Here is an 18,090-nt window from a genome sequence, read left to right as displayed (position 1 = left end):
ATTTGTTGGGCTATGATTTTTGCAATCCTCAACTTATTGATTGAAATAGATAGAATGGAAATCCATTAATATAGTCCAGTTATACAGCACAGGTTAGACCAACAAGAAGAGCATGCACTGGAGCAAGCTCCTTGTAACAGTGGAATGTGAGGAGGACCGAAACACTAACCTGCATGTAGAGACAAAGATCCGTCTCAGTTTCCCTCAGATCTCCCTAGTAACCATATGACCATTTGGGTTGGTTTGCAGTGAAACTAAAACTCAATTTGTTGCTGGTTTTCTTAATGCAACAGAATGCCAATAGACATTTCTTTAAAAACAAAGAGATGTGATTATAAATATAGTGGCAACATGAACAATGAGGATATTTAGTGCCTCCCAACATTAATCATTAATTTAATATGGTCAGATGGTTTCGGCTTGGTCTCTCACTCAGTTCAGAGAGCACCAAATGAATCTGACCAGAAACCTTATGGTAGAGCCACTTCTGTCTTCATAAAAAAAAGTCATCAGCCATCAGTTATCAGAGAATGAGAAATAAAGCCTAATTTTTTCATAAAATGTGTCTCAATACTTTGACAGATGTGTTTAGCAAATAGTATGGGTTCATTTGTGAGTCACCATAATCCACTTGAGGTGAGCTAAGACAGCTTGTGCGCAACTGTGTGCTTTAAATCAAAACTTTAACATGAATAAAAGATGCTATGTGCAGCTGGAACTGCCACTATGCACTAGCAGGGCTGTTGTGACAAAATAAAAAAGAAAATAAAAAAGGAGGGTGGGAAGGGAGTTCCTCTGGCTCATCATGGTGCTTCTAAGGCGATTGGCAAAAACCCACTGTGACTGAGTGGAAACAACCAATCACAGCTAGGAGTTTCTGATCAGTGTCCTATAGACTGTATATACATGACAGTGGCTTTTCTAGACAAAGCTGAAGCACAGCAGAGAGGAAGAGGAGTAAATTTACAAACAAATACCATCCTGTATCTCAAGTTTACCAAGTTCTGCTTTAAAATACTGTCTTATCTAGAGGGTAGCGCTGTAATTATGTTGGGAAAACAAGACCTAAGCAGCTCTGTGGTGGAGCAACTACCAGAATGTTGGTCAGAGTCACTTAGCGCTGAGAAAATAGAAGAAAATAGGATTCATGTCCAACTACAGCGTGCTATGTTAGAAAATAAAATCTGAGGCAAGAAATTAGACGCTCATGGGAATTTCTGACATCAAACAAATGCAGAGATAACCGGCGCAGAAGGTGAACGCAGTCGCTACGACATCTGTGTGGGGATCAACAGCTACAGAGTAGGAGGGGTGTCTGTCAAACACACCGAAGGCTAGATATCCATAAAAATCCTTGTTTAGTAGTAATAATAAAAAAATCAACTTGTTTAAATATGAATATTATAAGTCTGCTTTCTCATGGTGAGGAAATCAAATATAGTCTCTGTGGGGGTTAAAGGAGGGGTCGGGATGGGGGAGCCCTCCTATTACTACAACTCCATGTCCTGGGCTTCATCTTCTGAGAAATCAGACATGGAGCTTTCAGATGAAGAGTCGCCTGCCCCATCTTCCTGCTCCTTCAGCGCCTCCTCTGTTGCATATTTCTGGATGTACTCTGAAGGAAAAGAAAGAAAGGATTAATAAATAAAAGGAGAAATAAAGATTTCTTGGAATCGACACTAAATGTGTTTCCATTAGGGTGAACCTTTAATTTTCTGCTTGTACTCCTCTGGCCGATGAAGGTACATGGCAGCTGCATCACCGTTCAGGGGATCAATAGGGTTTGGGTACGCCAGCAGCTGGGGCAGGAACGACTCAAAGATGTTGGTCAGATCTGAAGAAGAAGAAGAAAATGCATCCTGAATTTACAAGCTGAGGGAATTAAGAGGATAGATGTTAATGTGAACTGCTGAAAGAGTCACTTTCAAGGCAAAAAATGTGGAAGAACCTGACAGACAAACCATTCAATAATGATATAAATATATTAAGTGTGACTATTAAGTCACATCAAAGTGTATAATCAATCAGTAGATCAGACAGAAAGATCTGATAGTTAGCAGACCACAGATTTTAAATCCTCAGCAGGATAGCGTCATTGAGGCTTAACTCACACTAATGCCTTTCATTTGATTTTTCCTTATAGCTGAAGCTTCGTGGAATACCTGCAATTTTTTTCTCATCTCCTAGGTGTCACTGTTGGGGTATGTTCAAGCTGGAAAGTAAATGTTTTCATTGTCTATTGTGTAGGATTATGATGTTTTGTTTTCTCCTTTGCAGAGAACCATTGGATGCAACAAGTGGTAGATTGGCTTGTTCTTTCTATGTGTGACTAGTATTTTTTCCAATATGACAAACCCAATGGCATCTTACACAAGTAAAAAACATGATAAAGGGAGATAAAGAACATGTGAATGAGCTGGAATTTTAAAGCACAAAAGATCAAAGCCCAGTAATTAATATCAAACTCACATTTGATTGCTCCTGAGTGAGAACACCAGTCATAACAAACAATGCATGCTGAACCACTGTAAAGTCACTATACTGTTCAGCTGTATTAGACCTGTGGAGGGGATAATGTGGAGAAACTAGTGGGCAAATAAAACCCGAGAAGGGCAAGACAAATTGGAGAATGGCATACACACAGCGATACTGAGAAAAGCAACTGTGTGAGAAACAACATAAAACTGCTGCCACTGAGAACATGTGAGCGCGTCTCCTGAGCTGACAGATAGTAAAACATTTCTACCCGAGGTGAATGTTTACTGACCTTGCTGGGTGAGACTATTACCTCGTTAGTGTTTACCTTTCCCCCCTCGGTAAGTAGATTAGGGCCAACAGTGCACCACTGTCTGATGTGCACACACTTGCCAGCAGGAGGTCTAACAATCTTTCTCTTTTTTTGTGTGTGGGCTGATGGCACAATGTCAAGTTCTTCACACATAAATTATACAACCCTCTGTGGGGGAAACTGATACGTAGCCACTCACCATAAAGGGCTGTCCATGTCTGGTTGATGACATCTAAGCACACTGTCCCTGACCTGGGAACCCAAGACAAAAACAGAGTTAGCAGCCTGAAGAGGTCGGCGTGTCACTTCCAACCTGAGAGCAGTTATCTTTGAGCACCACAAGGGCTGTCACAATAAATCAGGTTAAAATTATAAACTACAGGTAACCAGCAGCTACAGTACTGTTTGCTACTAGCCACACAGTTCTTGTCAACTTTAAGTACTGTGTGTCTAGTTAGGGCTCTTACTGATAGTTAAATGACTTTAAGTAGCCCATTGAACAAGTCAACACAAAACCTTAACCATTTGTTATTGTTTATATGTTATTACTCACAGGCCATAAAGTAATTTAAGTCATTTTTTGAATTGCTTTAGATGTTAGATTTTAATTTCATATACTTTTCACTGGTGTTCACATTATTTTAGTTGCTTCTTGGTGATGAATTTAAAGCGTTCAGATGAGAGCAGTCTAAATGTACAGTAAGTTTTAACCTTAGTGGGTCTTTAAATTTTGGAGAGGAGTGGCCTGTCAGAGAATATAGACTACTCATTTATAAAATAAAGGCCATGCACTCACACCATTGTTTCATCTAGACTCGTCAACCGCTACTCAAAGAAATGGGAGTTTAATAAACGACTATCACCTTAAATTAAAAGCTGCAGGTCTCAACACAGAGCTTTGTGATCTATAAAAGAATCTATGGAGCACTGGCATTTTTATCTTACCAGATGATCACACGTCAGACAGTTTATAATGTTCGGGCGCATGTTTGGACTTACTTATTTTGGTTTCAGGTCCATTTGCCACACGTGTTTTATTTAAGCTGAATGATTAAAACATGATTGTTTTTATTAATGTTTAGTAAGGTGGTCGATACAATATTTATCTGTGTCACAAGCTCAGAGCATAGATTCAATTATACTTTACTTTTTCCAAGGTTATACTGGATTGCTATAACTAATAAGTCCATCAGTTAGCTTCATTAACATTTAAATGTAAATAACTTGAATGGTTGGAGTTTATATTAAGCAGGCTGAAAGTCAGGACTTTGCTGAAACCTGCCACATTTTGGTATGACAACTACACTGGTGGTCTGTTCGCGCTCATAACAAACCACCAGTGCTTTGACTACTTATGATTAAACTACAAAAAAAAAGGAAATGCAAGTTCTAACCTCACATCTTATTTTTATATTTTGGATTTTACTATAAGCTGTAATCTCCAACATGGTTGCATATCATCGTGCTAAAATTAGTCTCAAAATCTTATCTTTTTTGTTGAAGAAAAGCAACATATTACAATTTTGTTTACAGAACAAATTGCAATTACATCCTTACAGACTTTCCATCAGGGTCTTTGCTTTTCTTCTTCATTCAAGTGAGAAATGTGATGATTTTAAATTGCTTTCCCAAAATGGTCCTTTTTGTAAAATATATTTTTATTTTATTAATTTATTAGATTTTTTAATAATATATATTCAGAACTTGAATCTGAACATGGAAGCCTACATCCTATTGTTAAAAGGAAGAAGAGATATGGGGGAATATATATATATATCACAAAATCAAATTTAAATCTGATCTTGCAGGTTTTACATACTCAGTCCTCTTTGACCAGATCTGGTAAAACTTTTCTCTTTCCTGTTTGAGGGCAAAAGGTGTCACCCTGATACGTGGTTACCAATTGTAGGTGAATATTTACTCCAAATACATTCTCTAAGGAGCTCTTTCCAATAAGGTTTAATAACCTGGCAACTCCAAAAGAAATGAGTGTGGCTGGCTCCATTGGTCCCATAAAGTTGCCAATAAGCATCACCGCTTCCCTGTTGTTGTTTCTTAATGGGTGTAATAAAGGATCTCAGAATGTTTTTCCAGCAGAACACACGCCATATGTTCGGCCTGTTGTAGTCCAGCATAAATGACATATTTTCTATAGAGATCAATGCCCCCCCCCCCCCCCTTTCTCCTCTGCTCCCTCTAGCTGAGATAACTGAATACAATTATATATTCCAGAAATTATTTTAATCACACTATCCTGATTTAGTCAAGTCATGATTTGAAAATCAACTTACGCTTCATCAATGTTGGGATGAAAAATCTTGTTCATGAATCCTGAAAAAACAAAGAAAAAATAAACAGCGTACATGAAAAGCAAACAACAGCTAAAAAAAAGAAAAGAAAAGAAAAACACATGAAGGCAAAGCTCCTACCTATTGATGGCGATTTGAATGGATATTTATCAGGAAGATCTACTCGCACTTTCCACACACCTCCCTCATACGGTGCTGTGCAAAAAAAAAAAAAAAGAGTGAACAAGAAACTTTTAAAAAGAACCTCTTCGGAGCAAAAAGGATACTTTTATTCCACGGAACATAATATTCCATCCTTCATGCACTCCGGTGGATTTGGACACTACAGAGTTATATCAATTTTCTTCTCTGCATTTGAAGTTTTGCTCCTCATTTCTCTGCCATTTTACGCAGTAATGCATTTCAGCCTCAGAGCACTCTTTACCTTTAAATCACTTCTAATAATTCACTGACATCAAAGAGGAATAGACGAAGGCTCAGAGTGAGTGTGTGCTGCTCTCCCAGAATAGCTGTACGTAACAGGAACCGTATGTACTGAAAGTGAGCAGCACATACAAACGGTGCACAAGCGTAAATAAAACAGTAACACCTAATTTGACGTAGTTTGGAGGGGTCATGAAGGCGGTCAGACATGATTTTCTTCCTCGTAATGACTAGCATTGGTTGTAGGAGTCAGACGCTGCAAACAGCATGGACACTCACTCATCCAAACTTTCTGCAAACTTTCCTCCTCTCTGTTTTACAACTTGTAGACTGAGACCTGGTTTCAATCCTGTTTATGTTCCAAACAACAGAGTGGCTGATATTACTGCAAAAACTGTCCCACATGCCCCACCTGGACTTCAGATGAGGTGAATTCATTTAATAAGAAATATTCTAGGATTAATGTTTGCTCAGAAAATAGATTGAATCATGAAAACTGCCCCATTAAAGTGTCTACTTTCCTCTGAACATGGTTAAAGAAGAAAAAATGATTATTTAACAGCAAATATTAAGACAAAAAACTCTTAACCAAAGCAGAGATAAGCACTTACTTCCTTGTGGTCCAAAAAACTTCACTACAAATTCATTAAGCCCACTGAGGATGGTGACCTCATGCTTGCTCTCAATGCTGAAAGACTGTTAAGGGAAATTATTTCATTCTGCACACAAGCAAAAAACAAAACAAAACAAAAAAAACCTAAAGGGACTAAATTCAAGAAAAAAAAAATACTAAAGAAAATCATTTAACAATATACCTTCTCAAGAAAATGCAAATGATCTGACAGTTTCCAGCATTACCGCATGCTTTGCTTCAAGGAAAACTCTAGAAGACCTTTATCTTTGCAATTTCCCTGTGGGGTTTATTAAAGTATTTTCATTTCATTTTCTCTCTACAACATCCTTTTGTCTTGTGTCAAACAAAGCTGTTAATGCTACAGAGAAAAAAAAAAAAGATGTGAAATGATAGTGGAAATCTGCAGGAAAATCCCATTCTTCTGATTTGACCTCTGGTCCAGGAGATCCACCTTAAATAATTACTGAAAGCTTCACCCAGTGAAATACAACCCTATTCACATTGTAAGGTATAAACCCATCTTTGACCCCACCACCACAGCAGGTCACTGTGGGAGAAAAAAAGACTTATGGTATGTCAACAAACATGCATTTTACTTTAGTTAACTGTGCCTTTATCATGCAGGAAAGAAACCATCTATAAGATCAAAATGACATGTAATATTCAGCATTTTGTGATGCACTATAAATATTTTCATTGGTGACTGAATTTTTTTGAATGCATCATTCAAGTGCTAAATTCTTGATGTAAATACATCAAACTGACAAATTTAGATATAAAATGTGCTCACTCTTATTAACTTCTGCTTTTCATCTAAACAGTGCAAGAAATAAACCAATGCAATTAAAATGAGTTTTACACACAGAAAGAGCAGATCAGATCTCTAAGATCAGTTTTCTGTGCTACACAGTAGCAGCTTGCTTGTCCAGTCCTGACTGAAAGTGTTTCCCTGTAGGGTTAAATCAAACTGGAGGTTATTTTAAGCTCTGGTTGAGTCTGCTAAGAGCAGACTGAATCCTCCAGCTTCAGCAAGGAAATGTGTCAGACAGAAAAGGAACCACTCTGATCCAACTTGTGCTGGACCCACGGATTAGAAACGGGTTTAGAAACAAAACAGATAGAGCAGTGCTCATAAACAGACCATCCTTCCGTGTACACTGCATGTACAGTGTTTACATTCCCCAGCTCACCCACTTTAAACCTGTATGCAATCACGCTGATATATTTAACCACTAATGAGACCTATGGTGTGCATGTCCATGGCTGTACAGCTATATCAGAGAGGGCAGCAATGCTGTGGAGGGGGTGGTGTGGACAGCAGTGAGACATAGTGAGGGATAATCTATTAATAGAGTTGAATAAACACTGATAATAGTGCAGGTTAACTGCCTTTTAGTCTTTAACATGATAGTTTTGATAAGCTTCAGTGACACATTTACGTCCGTCTGTCTATACTCTATAACAAATGCAAATCCCTAAGCAACTCTGCACAAAAGTTATTAGCCCAAATGATCCAGTTTAAGACCAGTGTGGTCTTCATCAACTTGCCAGGTTAAAACCAACAGCAGCGCCTATAAAGTCATATGAGACTAGCTTCTCTTCCATGTCCCATGATGTCATAATCCAACTCACTGGCCTTTTCTGTCAGATATGGTAGCCTGAGGCACGGCACACACATTCCTTCCACCCAGTAAATAACAAGCCCCTGTCAACAAAAACCTCCATCACATCACAAAAAGGAATTTGGCTGGTCTGCAAGAAGAAAATGAAGCTCCTGGTGGAGTCACTTTGTGGTTTTTAAACAAAGGTATCATAACAAGTACAAGGCAAACGGACTTTTCTTCAGTTGCATGTGGACACAGGAACAGTATAAGGTGCATCTCACATTATGTCCGATTCAGTACACAAGAAAAATAAAACTATAAACACTGTCTTCTAAAAGACTGATATGGGTAATTATATCCTTAACATTACTAAGTGTTCAGTAAATATGTTTTAAAATGCTTACACATAAACATATTATAAAGGATTCCACATATTAAAAGGAAAACAACAATGTTGTAATGAAGGTTATGCATTTTCTTGTTTGCCTCTCTTGGTAATGACTCTCTGTCCACCCCCCTCCTTGGATTAGTATAGATAAGTCATAATCTGTGGAAAGCACCGGGTCAGAATCCTTTTATGCACACACCACACACACACACACACACACATAATCTGATATTCAGGACCCAATCAATCCAGAGGAGCATAAACACACTTCCTCAGAGAACCCACAAAGTCCTTAACTGCAACATAGACTTAAAAAATATGGAAATAATGGTATACAAGAGAAAAAAAAAATCATTTTCTTTAATGTTCCTTAAAGCACGTTTAAATCCAAAGTGTAAAAATATTCAGTAAATAGCATTTGCAGTTGTGGTCTAGACATGTCTTGTTTTCCTTCTGGTCCATTCAGGCCACTATCCCTGTGTGACCCGGGATCAAAATATCACATCCTGACCAACCTCTGCCCAAGTATGGAACACAAACATGATGGAGAATCATAAATGGCTCTCTGTCTAACAATGTGGTGTCAAATACACTCAAACATTTCCCTCTAGCAGACGGTGCATGGCAATCTGATTAAAAAAGAAAAGACAGCACTGGTTAGTTACAAAGTACTTCCCTGACTTTCTCAGCTATATTTAAAAAAAAAACGGAAAGCCCTGCTCTGTCTCTTTCACACATAACATCACATGATGACTGAATACATTTCAAACACCCACATTTCCTCAACTGTTATGTTTATTCATCATGACACCTGCTGACACCTCCAGCTTCATCCTGTTAAGTCATGGGAAAATTACTGGTTTCCAGACTAACCGAGGGCACACTGTGAGACATTTCCAGTTATTTAATGTCACTGACCAGTGACGGGACTGGGAAACCAATCCAAGAAGTTGGCCTTAGAGGCTCTGATATACCAAAACACTCAAAAACCAGCTGGGATGTCAAATATAAAAAGAAAGATTAAAGCCAGCCAACAGAGCAAAGGGCTAAAAGAAGACAAAAGAGCATGAGAAGATGATCAAAAGAGATGTCAAAAAATGAGAGAAGCAGAAGAAAAAGGCAGAGGAATGGTGATGAAGAGGAAGTGAGAATTCAGTCTGGTGAAAGCTGATTTAGCCTTAACAGCAGAACTGTGGAAATAAGCGACAGTGTTGCTGTGGACAGAAGGGTCTGATGATGATGGCTGGGTTAAGTCTTATCCAAAATAAATTCAGTCCCTCAAGATCCAGTCAATCAATCAAATATGACGGGCCAATATCAGCTGATTTTCTTGTATTTGAACAATGTAAACGTGAAGCATTATTAAGTTATTATTCAATATAGTTTGTGTTTAGGTGTTAATTATCCGACTTTAGCTTTGTACGTGTAGTAAAACAGTGAAAAACAACAAAAGGAAGAAAGGTTGTTCTGACTAACTTAGTTTAATTTTTATTTTTTTAAGAAAGAAGCATGACCTCCACAGTGAGAAGATATTTTTGTGTCGATATGAGGAAGCACTGTTTCACTTTCCCCGCCTAACACATGAATTGTGGCAAGAATGTATGAAAGGCCTTGCAGATCAAAGACAGGAAATAAAGCAGCTGTCCTCAGGGTGAAAGCTATAGGGAGGCTTCCTCTATGAAAAGAGAAAGATATAAACTAGCTTTAGAAATACACAAGGTAAAATTTTTATCAACTATTAAAAGATAAAAAGGCTCATTTGTGTTTCATTTTGCAAATAAAAAAGGAGAAAAGGCAGTAATGCCAAGCTGAAAACAATGAATAACAAATAAAAAAAAACACTGTTCTCTCAATATGGACTCAGGAGATACAGGGCTTTACGCTGGAAGACAGCTTGAACTAAATTAATTATGCATCTTTAATTGTGAGACTGGCTATAAGAGGGCTTACTTGTCTGAAATCTCTGCCGGCAAACATGTGCATGGTTCCTTCTAAAGTCCAAACCTCTATTTAGATGTGGCTGTTTGTGCATTCAACTCTGTGTGTATTTGTGCACCGCACTGAGCCGGGCAGGATTACAGTGTGACCTCCGCTGCACACTGCTGCCTGAAAACAGAGGCAGCCAGTGTAGCACAGCAACCGTCCTGAAAACGGCAGGCAGAGAGAGCGATAGGCCGGGGTGTTGCTGTGAGAGTGTGATTTAATCAGCTCAGCACCAAAACAAACACTGCTCTCCCCTGCAATCGTCACCAGGCAACATCACTGACCCACTCAGCTGTTTTTGCACTCTCATCCTAAGCTGAACAGTTTCCTCAAGGGGGTTACTTTGACTCATTTCTACCATAAAACAAAATAAACAAAAACACTAAAACCCCAGGTTTTTGGAAACACTGGATAATCCTGTAATTACATGGCTGCCTAAAAAAGCAGCTGCTGGAATACCTCTAGAAAACACTTCATGCAGAGAGTGACAATATGAAAGCAATGCTGGTCAATAGTGAAATAAAGTCACTGAACAATAGGGAGTTTATGTTTGCACTAGGGCTAACATTATGTTTGCTGCAATATCATAAAGGTTGACGTGGATACAAGAGCTTAGGCATCTATGTCACAATTTTATGGATAACCTTTTCCTAACCAGCCACTTGAAAATATTCATGGTTTGTTTGTGGAAGTTAGTCTCCTACTTATGCTTTTCTATTTATGCAGTGCATTCCCCACAACAATAAAGTCTGAATTGTATTAAATTGCACAAATGTGCATGCAAGACCAAAGATAACAGATTGTAAATTTTGCACATCATAGAAAAGGAGAGAGAGAGAGAAAAAAAAACATCTTCTGAATGTAATATTTACAGTCCTTTTAAAGTGTGGTGTTCCAGAGAAAAACTAGGCTTTAACCGTCTGCTCTAAAAGCATCCAGCTCATTCTGACACATTCAGTGTGTGAATACTGATGGAGGACCAGCGTGTGCGGGCTGCACAGAAGAAAACCTTGCAGCAGGTTTTACATATCAATGGACATATGGCCCCCAAAGGCCTGACTCGCTGAAATCCACATGTAAATGTCTGGTGGTTGTAAAGTGATGCAGTCACTAAAGGATGGGTGGGAAGTAAGAAAAAGCTTAATAACTTAGTTTCATTTCTGCTTTGGAAAGCCAAAAAAGTCAACATCTGAGGTAACTTACACATATGGGAGTTAATCTGAAAATGCAAACATAAAATATAGTTTAAAATAAAGTCTAGTTTTGTTCAATTTAAGCGCATTCTCCTAAAGATATGAAACACAAATGTATACCATCCACCCCTAGAGGTGCAACAACACTGTGGAATAATAAATATTTTCATTTAAGGATACAAAAATCCAGAAAATAGTCGGCTCAGTTCTCAACAATTAACCCAAAACTTCACTTTGCAATGCAAATTTGGTTTCCATTAAATAAAAGCCTCAATATATTGGTGGCTACCTCCCAGTGTGAAAGCTGAAGTAGCACAGAAATGAACAGGCCAAGTTCTTTGTCTTCACTGGTGAGAGATGAGAGCCCACCCACTGCAATCAAATGTGAATCCTTCAGCTGCTCCTCCTCTCAGCCCCTCACTAAATCAACAGTCTATTTACAGCAAAAGCACAGGGTCTGCATGTGTGTGTGAACGTGTGTGCATCTGAGCCATGTGCACGTACGTACAAATGATTTGATCATTAACGAACACAAAACTGAGCCAGGGCGTGAGACACAACAGCCTGAATCTGAAACGACCGTCTAATGAGCAGACCCAACAGACAAGATTTGCTATCTGCTGTATAAAGCACAAAAGAAAAATCAGACTGACATGTTTATAGAAACCACTAATCCAAAATCTACTGTAGCTGGAGGACGATACATGACTAAATTTTATCAGTTTGACACAGACAAGAAATGAATAGGAAACGATTAACAGATGAAGTCAATAACTGGGTGTGGATAGTGTGGGTTGTACTTCTTGATAAGGCCTTTTAACTAAATGCATAGCCTTTTTTTGGCAGAAACTGTACTGTATGAAGTAATTTATACATCAATATTTAGACATAGGGGATTCAGAATCACAAACATGATGACTCCTTTGATTTTGCACTCATGCATGAGTGGAAAGAGCAGGTTGTGCTTCCCACTGTCAGGAAAAAAAAGTGCAAAACAATGAGGGGAACTTCAATCCATCTGTTTTTCCACAGGAGTTCAGCCGTGCATGCTGGAAGATTCATGACTGTCAGATTAAGGTTAAGGGCCTGTCTGATGTAGCTTGTCCTGGGCCTCCAAAACAACAACCTCATCTGCTATTTGTAGGTTTGCCGTGTATTTACTGGTGAAAAACTTGAAAAACAAAAACTGAATTGAATTGCTTGGACAATTTATCATATTTCTAAATACTGCTACACTGACCCAAAACCAGTTGTAGCAAATTCAAGCTTTCAACTGTTTTTTAAAGGGGTGCTCAATTGTCCTCATCATATACAAAAGATCATTTAAAAGAAAAAAAAAAAGTCACAGCATAAGCCGGTTTTTACTTTTTCTCGACTTTAAGTTGGTTGAAGAATAAAAAAAAAGTCTTTATTCTACAAATGAAAACTTTTCATCCACACAGCCCCATGACGTACAAATGCTGACACACGGACCTACTGTGCTGCATTTGTCTCAACAAATCACCAGCTGAATTTTTAAACTATTTCTCATTTTTATCGCAACCTTTTTCTCAATAACTAGCCGAGTTTGAGCTCCATCATTCAGATTAAATTTGAGCCTCAAACCATGAGAAGTACAAAATGATAACTGGGCTTTTGGGATAAAAGTATGCTCAATGCCTGAAGCAAGCAGAAGGAAAAAAAAAAAAAAAAGAACATGACTGAAATGTCCTCTCATCTCTAAACACCAAAGATCCCCCCTGCCACCCACACTTTTTTATGATTGTGGGGTTATCACACAGTAACTAACAAGCCATTTATACAACTTCATCATCAGACCTGAACTTTCCCCATTTGAGTCATCAGGCTAATCAATGTCGCACTCAGGAAAGGGCAGAAAACCGCTGGCTCCTTCCCTACAGACAACTGCATCTAGTTTGTTCAGTGCCGCAATAATGGTGCTGAAAGCAGATTAGCTGCCCAGGACTGTGTGACATGGTGTGACATAGCAGCAGGAGGTGGAGGTCACAGGGGCTCCTGTAAATGCAAAACACAAAAGACTCCACTGCTGATGCCGTCCGGATGTCATGTTGCAAGGGCACAATGGGGCTGAAGCACTGAGCAGAGAACAGATAAAGCTCAGGATTGGTATTCAACTTAGGGAGGGTAGGGGGGCTCAGTCAGGAAGAGAAAAAAATGCAGGGAGGAGGTGAACCCTGCCCCTACAAGCCAGAGCTATAATTCTGGACAACGGAATAAATGAGAATTGCTAAAGGCTGAGTGTGGCCTTGATGGATACTTTCATTATAAGGAAAAGAAAAAAACAGAAACTCTGCCTGAAAAGTGAAACAGATTTTATCATGTGTATCAGCTGATTTTGGGGTAAAGACCAGTTTTAATGTAGATTTAATATGATGGATACTGGGGCAGATTAAGCACATGACACCCCTCCCTAACAACTCCCAACTGTCTTGAATATAAATGACCAGTGGTCATGCTTCGTGGAACTCAATCATTGTTAACCTTCCAGCAGAAACTACAAGGATGAAACAAACCACTGACATGCAATTTCAGCTAAATCAAATGTCCCCGTTCAAACTTTGATGGAATTTGTTTCTATAAATAAAGTATATATATATAAATATATATATATATATATATGAATATCTCTCTCTCTCACATATATATATATATATATATATATATATATATATATATATATATATATATATATATATATATATATATATGTATGTATACACACACACACACCTCACCTATTCAGACCTACACTACTATAAAGAAATATTTAATATTATACAATATTTAACAGAGACTGCACAAAGAATTTCAAAGTGAAGCTGCTAGCTTTTATAAAAACAGAAAATGTGCAGCTTGTTTAAAGAGATCCATGCAAACCATTAGATTTTTCCAATTCACCATCAGAATCCATATGACAGACAGCCCAAGAGCTTGTGCGTTTACAAAAGCCTCAGTTCTTTTGTTATTTACCTGTGCTCAAATTCTAGCAGCTTACTGCTTGAAAGCCTTTGTAAAGTGAGGAGACCTATGATGAATACATGCAAATAATAGCACAACTTCCTACACAGTATGTGCAGTCAACCCCACACAAAAAGCTGAATGTAAAGCTCTTTGAACTGACACACTCGGCAAAGATTCCTGTTCAAGAACATTGTGTTCTAAATAGGTCTAGGAGCAAGACAGAAAAGCACATGGGCAAAAGTTAAGGAGGTTGAATAATGCTAATTTAAAGTTAAGAAGTTAAATTTGGCTGTCTCTTCCTAATCAGGGCTACATATTATTTAAAGCAGACGGTAACAGAATATGAACACTGAAAATGACAAAATCACAACTGTACAATATCATTTAAGCTCAAAGCTTAAGAACACAAAGACTGCTGAAATCAGGCTGGAATATATTGGCTGGTTTAGGACAAAGCTTAAACCCAATGACGCTACATGTTAAGGTCATTCTGACATTCATTTTCACAGATTCCCTCGTGGTCTCTGCTCTAGATTCTCAGCTCTCCAGTGGCCACGGCAAATTAATGCGTGAGGCCTCTCTGAAGCTGCTCCTGTCTAAAAGCTGGTGTGAGTTTCAGGCTTTGGTTACACCACGGAAGGACTTGTGCAAATGGAGCACAGAAAGATTTTAACTGCAGGTTTTCTCTGCAAACCAAACCAGAGGAAAGGAAAGACCAACTTACTTCAGTAGCGGAAAATATAACAACAACAAAGAAAAACTAGTCAGCAAAGAACCATAGTCTTCTCTGAAACTCAACACTTCAGACCCACAAACACACACACGACTGTCTTCTTTAACACTTGCTGAGGAATATGCTTGAATGGTATTTTAAAACACACAGTTCATTGTACAGAACAGGTGGCATACAGTAAATCTGCTCTTGCCTGTCAGTCAAGTAGCTAAAGAAGGCGAGTGGGTGTATGACTGTTACTACAGGGCTTTGTGTGTGTTTCTATGTGCACTGCAATCCTGAAAAACTCCTGTCCTGTCTGTTTCATTTTTTCCTGTTACAACTGTCATTGCCTACACATAAGCAGTGGTGAATGGTGAGAGAACAAAACAGGGGTAGAGAGAGAAAGAGAGAGAGACTTGCTCATACAAGCACAGTTTCTAACCCAGCAAATGTAATAAAAACCCTTTAGCTTTAGGCCAAAATAACAAGTGTAGCTTGTAGAGAACTTTTCTGATATATTGGAGGTGCAAGCTTTTAAAAATGAATGGGCAAGTAATATTCTACTCTAAGGTATAAGCCAAGATGTATTATAAAAAGCAGAATCAGTGTTGCAGAAATAAAAGATTGAAATAAACAAGCTAACTTGTATTTTTATATTGTATATTAAGAACAGTATTTTTCAGTTTGGCTCAAAACTTAACCCAAAAAGAACTGTGAAATTCTTCTTTTTTACAAATCTATTGAACCAGTTTGGGCAACTTCCCCTTGTTTTTGGTTTAATTTGACCAGCCCACTTCTAATCCCATATTTGACTAAGCTTTACTGACATCCCATCAGCTGTTTTAAGTCCCGCCCTCTTGTGGTTTCCGGCTAGTAACAAACTAACCAATCGTTAAGCTGGTTTCCAAAATGCTGGAACAAAAACAAAACTACTTGTTCATAGTGTACCACAAGAACAGTAAGGGAACGGACATGTGTTCCTCTAGTTCAGTTTCACAACTCCCAGTGTCATTCCTAAGTGAACAGATCAGCAACACAAAAGCAAACAAAGTGGCAACAACTTGGAAAAACATAACACCCTAGAAGCATTTCACATTGAAAATTAATGCAGACACGTGACACCTGCTATAGCCCTTAAACAGTTCCCAAATTAACTTAAAATATTCAATATTTCCAATAACGTACCACCAGTGTAAAGTTAGACAAATGAGCTCTTCCTATGACTGCAGACACTGGAGAACAGTGAAAAATACTGATCAGGTGGCCATTTTGGTGTTGAAATTAACATAGTAGCTAGCCAGCTAAACAGCGTTTCAAAGAAATATTTCAAGTGACAGGTACAATAACCGTTTCAAAAAGCTCTGAATGGTTACAAAGCAACGCTGTGTAGACTCTGCATCTCGTCCACGCAGCTACAACGCCAACGTTTTAAGCAGTAGAACAAAAGAAGGCAGCTTTTTCAGTTAGCCTTACGTTATGTAAACAAGCTCTAGTGTAAACGTTTGAGAGGGGCAGTTTGACTTAACCCCCCTCCCCCCCAAAAAAGAAAAGCAAGGTGGGCAAAGAAACCAAACTGCCACAAGGTGATTCGTGTAATCTGCATTCATTGGTGGTGCAACAAGACGTTGCTATAAAAGGAGAACGGCAGCGTCTGTTCGGATGTTGCTTCAATCTTATGATAAAGACAGCAAAATAAACAGCTAACGTTTGCTACACATTGTGCTAAGAAATGCTACAAGAACCTGCAATCGATCTGATTGGCTAATAGAGTTGTCTCGATAAGCGACAGAAGGTATCCAAGACAAAAATAGCTATCATTTGGCTTTGCTAGCAAAATGTTGTTTACACAAAACACCAGTAATTCACATAGAAAGCGCTCACTGTTTTTGATTACAAAGACTCAGTAGCAGCGTCATTAAACAGTTCATACAACATTTTCATCTACATCAGGACATATCTGACGGAACAGTGACTCAAAGACTGTTGTTTATGTTCAGAAAGGATACAGTTTCACCACATCGGTATCCATTCGCCTTTTACCCGGACTTGGAGACGACATTTTTGCTATTTCCACCGCAGAACACCAGTAAGTCAGCTGAAAGCCAGCTCCTGAAACGCTAGACAGTCTAGCAAACGTTATTATCCAAAAGTTAACATTTGCCTTTAGATATGTTCCTAACCGAAGATCTTCGCAGTTGAATGTGTCCCTATCCTAATGAGTGGCTGCGCTAAACGTTAGATCTCTTCTGTTCACAGCCTCTGCGTTCTCATCATGGTTCTGACAAGCAAGGATCCCTCCGCGAATTGCGTCATATATGTGCGACCAGTCGTCAGCATAAATGGCCATGTTTGTAGTTTCATCAGAAAGGCCGTTCCCTATTTTAAACTTTAATTAACCTAACATTAGGACATGTTGCTGAATGCTCCCGTGGTTCCGAGCTCATGTTTGAAGTAACAGAGCCCAACGTTTACTATATGCAGCTAAACAGAAATCTTTAAAAATGCTTCTACAGATCTGTTGATTTTTTTTAAACGTCTATACAACCCGAGGACTCAAGATACATCTATTCACCTAAATTTCAAATTTTCATTTAATTAAATATTAGATTACTATTGGCACCTTAGCCAGCATTTTGCAGTTCCATTTACTATTGCTATGGGTCACCTTCCATGTTCTTGATCCCTTCATGTCGACGGATATGATTGGTTTCCGTGAATAGTGCTCTGTTCACTGACCAATGTATCTTTTATCAAATTAACTTTTTAATAACCATATTGTTATTGTATACTTAATACAGATTAACATATATGTCAGTGGGAAGTACAAAATCACTATACTACAGCAAACAAAAGAGCTGGTTTCAAGCTATATTCCCCTTAAATCCCCCTTGAGAAGCCACAGTGTTCATGAGCTGCAACAGTAGGTCATAAAATATGCATTGGAGTTACATTCGAATGTCATGAATTCCATTAGTTTTTCTTTAAAATATAATTTAGCTAATGTCCATACTAACATTTTTTTCTCTTATTAAAATGTCAGAGGAATGACATGCAAAGTAAACCAAACAGCC

The 18,090-nt window shown here is 38.4% G+C and overlaps 1 protein-coding gene across 1 annotated transcript; it reads right to left on the bottom strand.

Moving 5' to 3' along the window:
- Positions 1–320: 320 nt before the first annotated feature.
- ube2h (ubiquitin-conjugating enzyme E2H (UBC8 homolog, yeast)) lies at positions 321–17,286 on the bottom strand. Its single transcript, XM_041977267.1, has 7 exons — positions 17,026–17,286; positions 6,132–6,208; positions 5,218–5,292; positions 5,080–5,119; positions 2,988–3,040; positions 1,706–1,834; positions 321–1,615 (listed from the first exon to the last, which is right to left on the bottom strand). Exons 1-7 carry the CDS (start codon positions 17,076–17,078, stop codon positions 1,491–1,493), a joined length of 552 nt encoding a protein of 183 aa, XP_041833201.1. The 5' UTR covers positions 17,079–17,286; the 3' UTR covers positions 321–1,490.
- Positions 17,287–18,090: the final 804 nt, after the last annotated feature.

This window comes from Melanotaenia boesemani, chromosome 23 (genome assembly GCF_017639745.1).
Source record: "Melanotaenia boesemani isolate fMelBoe1 chromosome 23, fMelBoe1.pri, whole genome shotgun sequence".
Classification (NCBI taxonomy): Eukaryota; Metazoa; Chordata; class Actinopteri; order Atheriniformes; family Melanotaeniidae; genus Melanotaenia; species Melanotaenia boesemani.
The sequence above is the reverse complement of the archived record's forward strand: the minus strand, read 5'-3'. Positions and strand labels throughout refer to the sequence as shown.